At 39.2% G+C, this 2,774-nt stretch overlaps 1 protein-coding gene across 6 annotated transcripts in view; it reads left to right on the forward strand.

The window, feature by feature from the left end:
• The window catches only part of LOC104786495 (autophagy-related protein 9), a 7,222-nt gene that overhangs the window by 4,063 nt on the left and 385 nt on the right, over positions 1-2,774 (forward strand). For 4 of the 6 annotated variants that reach the window (XM_010415852.2, XM_010415855.2, XM_010415857.2 and 1 more), the window contains 7 exons: positions 50-208; positions 324-503; positions 582-788; positions 1,170-1,247; positions 1,342-1,412; positions 1,506-1,619; positions 1,802-2,774. In XM_010415852.2, the coding sequence (XP_010414154.1) occupies positions 50-208; positions 324-503; positions 582-788; positions 1,170-1,247; positions 1,342-1,412; positions 1,506-1,619; positions 1,802-2,621 (1,629 nt within the window). In that variant the 3' untranslated portion in view covers positions 2,622-2,774. The remainder of the gene's footprint in view (positions 1-49; positions 209-323; positions 504-581; positions 789-1,169; positions 1,248-1,341; positions 1,413-1,505; positions 1,620-1,801) is intronic. The other 2 variants (XM_010415854.2, XM_010415858.2) reach the window with 2 other exon arrangements.

Consider the following 2,774-nt stretch of genomic DNA (forward strand, 5'->3'; position numbering starts at 1 on the left):
AAGGGACTTTGTTTCAAATCCTACTACATTGAAGAAACGGCTATTTGTGGTTGGGCTTGCTATGCTTCTGCTGTCACCATTTCTTGTCATCTTTATGTTGGTGTATCTATTCCTAAGGCATGCTGAACAGTTTTACAATCATCCAAGTACTGCATCTTCTCGAAGATGGTCCAATATGTCAAAGTGGCTCTTCAGGGAATTCAATGAGGTAAGTTGTCTTCATCTGGCCTTCATGCCCATAAATCTTCAATTTTTTCCAACTTTCTCCTTCCTTTCTAAATACATATGTGATGCCTTTTCTAAACGTGTTGTTTCTACAACAGGTTGACCATTTATTCAAGCATCGGATTAATAGCAGTGTAGTACACGCATCTGAATATCTAAAACAATTCCCCTCACCTATCATCTCAATAATTGCAAAGTTCGTCTCTTTTGTTTCTGGCGGCTTTGCTGCTGTTTTGATCATCATTGCGTTTCTTGAAGAATCTCTTCTAGAGGGCCATGTAAGAAATCCTAACAACGTAAAAAGCATTTGATAGATACATTTTCTAGGTATAAAGCTTGTTTTGCCATCTGTGTAGATATTCGGCCGCAATCTGTTTTGGTATGCTGCTGTTTTTGGAACAATTACAGCTATTAGCCGGGCTGCCATTTCGGATGAAGTTTTGGTCCTTGACCCAGTAGGAACTATGAGTTTGGTGGTCCAACACACTCACTATATGCCTAAGAGATGGCGTGGTAAGGAAAACAAAGATGATGTCCGCTTGGAGTTAGAGACTCTGTTTCAGGTACCAGGTTAACTTATTAACTTCTTTTATCACAAAATTGCTTGGTTTAAGCTAAACGCCTATATCTAGTCACTGCCATCTTTCATGTAAACTTTGGAATGTTTTGTATTTGACGCTATCGAGATAATAACGGCAGTCTTATATTCCATATCACGATGAAGAGGGAATGCCAAATTTACTTAATTACCGTCATAGTGTAATGTAGCTAGGCAGCAAGACTAGCTATTTACTGGGTTTCTGAGGATATTCTTTGAATTTGTTTTCGTCTTCTTTCTATGATTCTATAATTCCTCTATATATGATCTTATTTCCCTTCTTGCTCGTTACTACTTTCTGAATGAATTTTATATAAATGATGCTAAAACTTCTGCACTGCTGCAGTATACTGGGATGATGCTATTGGAGGAGATAGCTTCGATCTTCATCACACCTTTTTTGCTTATGTTTGTCGTGCCAAAGGTATATTTCTCTCGCATTCGCTGTACTATACCCCATATCAATATTGAGAATATACAAGGATTGTGGTCTCACACATTTTGAGTTCTCTTTCCAGCGGGTTGATGACATCTTGCAATTCATCAAGGATTTCACAGTTGATATTGAAGGTGTAGGCCATGTTTGCAGGTAAACAACTCTTCTAGTTTTACTTCCCATGAATTGTTCTAAAGAAAATTACAATTAGGATTACATTTTGATCATTGGCCGTTTCGCTTGCAGCTTTAGTGCTTTCTACTTTGAGAACCATGGAAATATCAAGTATGGTTCACCACGTAATGCACCGCGTCGTGAGCAGAGAAGCTCACAAGGGAAAATGGAGAAATCATTTTTGAGGTTTGAGGCAGAATATTGTCTTCTTTTTTTTCTTTCTCTGCAACGTATGAATTCTTTTGGAATAATACATGCAAATCAGTGTTAAGTGTTCCATTTTATTTGCNATTTTTTTCTCTGCAACGTATGAATTTTCTTGGAATAATACATGCAAATCAGTGTTAAGTGTTCCATTTTATTTGCAGTTTCCAGAGTAGTTATCCTACTTGGGAGTCAGATTCTCTTGGGAAGCAGTTTCTGTCAAATCTCAGAACTTTCCGGGATCGAAAGCTTCATGAAATCAACACAAGACACTCATGTTCTCCTAGTAGGGCGTGGCGAGAAAGTACTTTATACAGAGACATTCCAAGAAATCCACCTGCTTGCGGAAATCACACTGATTCCATGTGGCTGATTGATTCAGATCAGAGGAATCATCCTTATCTTCTTGACTGGTATTACACCTCTCAGGCTCACAACAGAACCGAGCACCCAGTAGAGAGAGAGAACGAAATCTTAACTGCAAATCAGAACTCTGCGGACTGTTGGCCTCCTAATTTGGGAATCCTTGGTGAAGATAGCAGAGATATGCTCAACATGGAGGCAAGCACATCGGGTCAGTTCTTCAGAGAGAGCATTCTGCGCAATGACCAACCCGATGGAGAGGAAAGTTATGGGAATCAGCATCCTCTTGATGGTAGGAACCAGTGGTGGGGAAGAGGCGACCGCTCTCACATTGGCACATCTCATCCGGCTACCGCCAATAGCTTCATTGAGCCACCTGATTTTATAAACCGCTACACAGCAGGAAACTTGTTAGACAGCTCATGGGGCAGAAGAAGCATTGTTGAAGAAGGAGATGAAGAAGAAGAATTGGATTGGGAAGAAAATGCAAGAAGACAGTTGTCCAGGACTACATTCATGGATGATGATCATGATATTGAAGCTGGGGTTGATCTCCATTTCGACGATGTATATAGTTCAAGACCTCAACAAACTTCATCATCAAGCACCACATTAGGGTGAACAACAATGAATTTTTTTGATTCAAAGTTGTTTCTTTGTTTTTTGTTTTTTGTTTTTTAAGGTCGATGAAGGAAGATAAAAGAGATGCTTTCTAGAAAGTGTTCTCTGGTCTTGGAAAAAATCTGGGAATAATAACATGTTTCTCTTTTATCT

Source organism: Camelina sativa, chromosome 7, assembly GCF_000633955.1.
Source record: "Camelina sativa cultivar DH55 chromosome 7, Cs, whole genome shotgun sequence".
Lineage (NCBI taxonomy): Eukaryota > Viridiplantae > Streptophyta > Magnoliopsida > Brassicales > Brassicaceae > Camelina > Camelina sativa.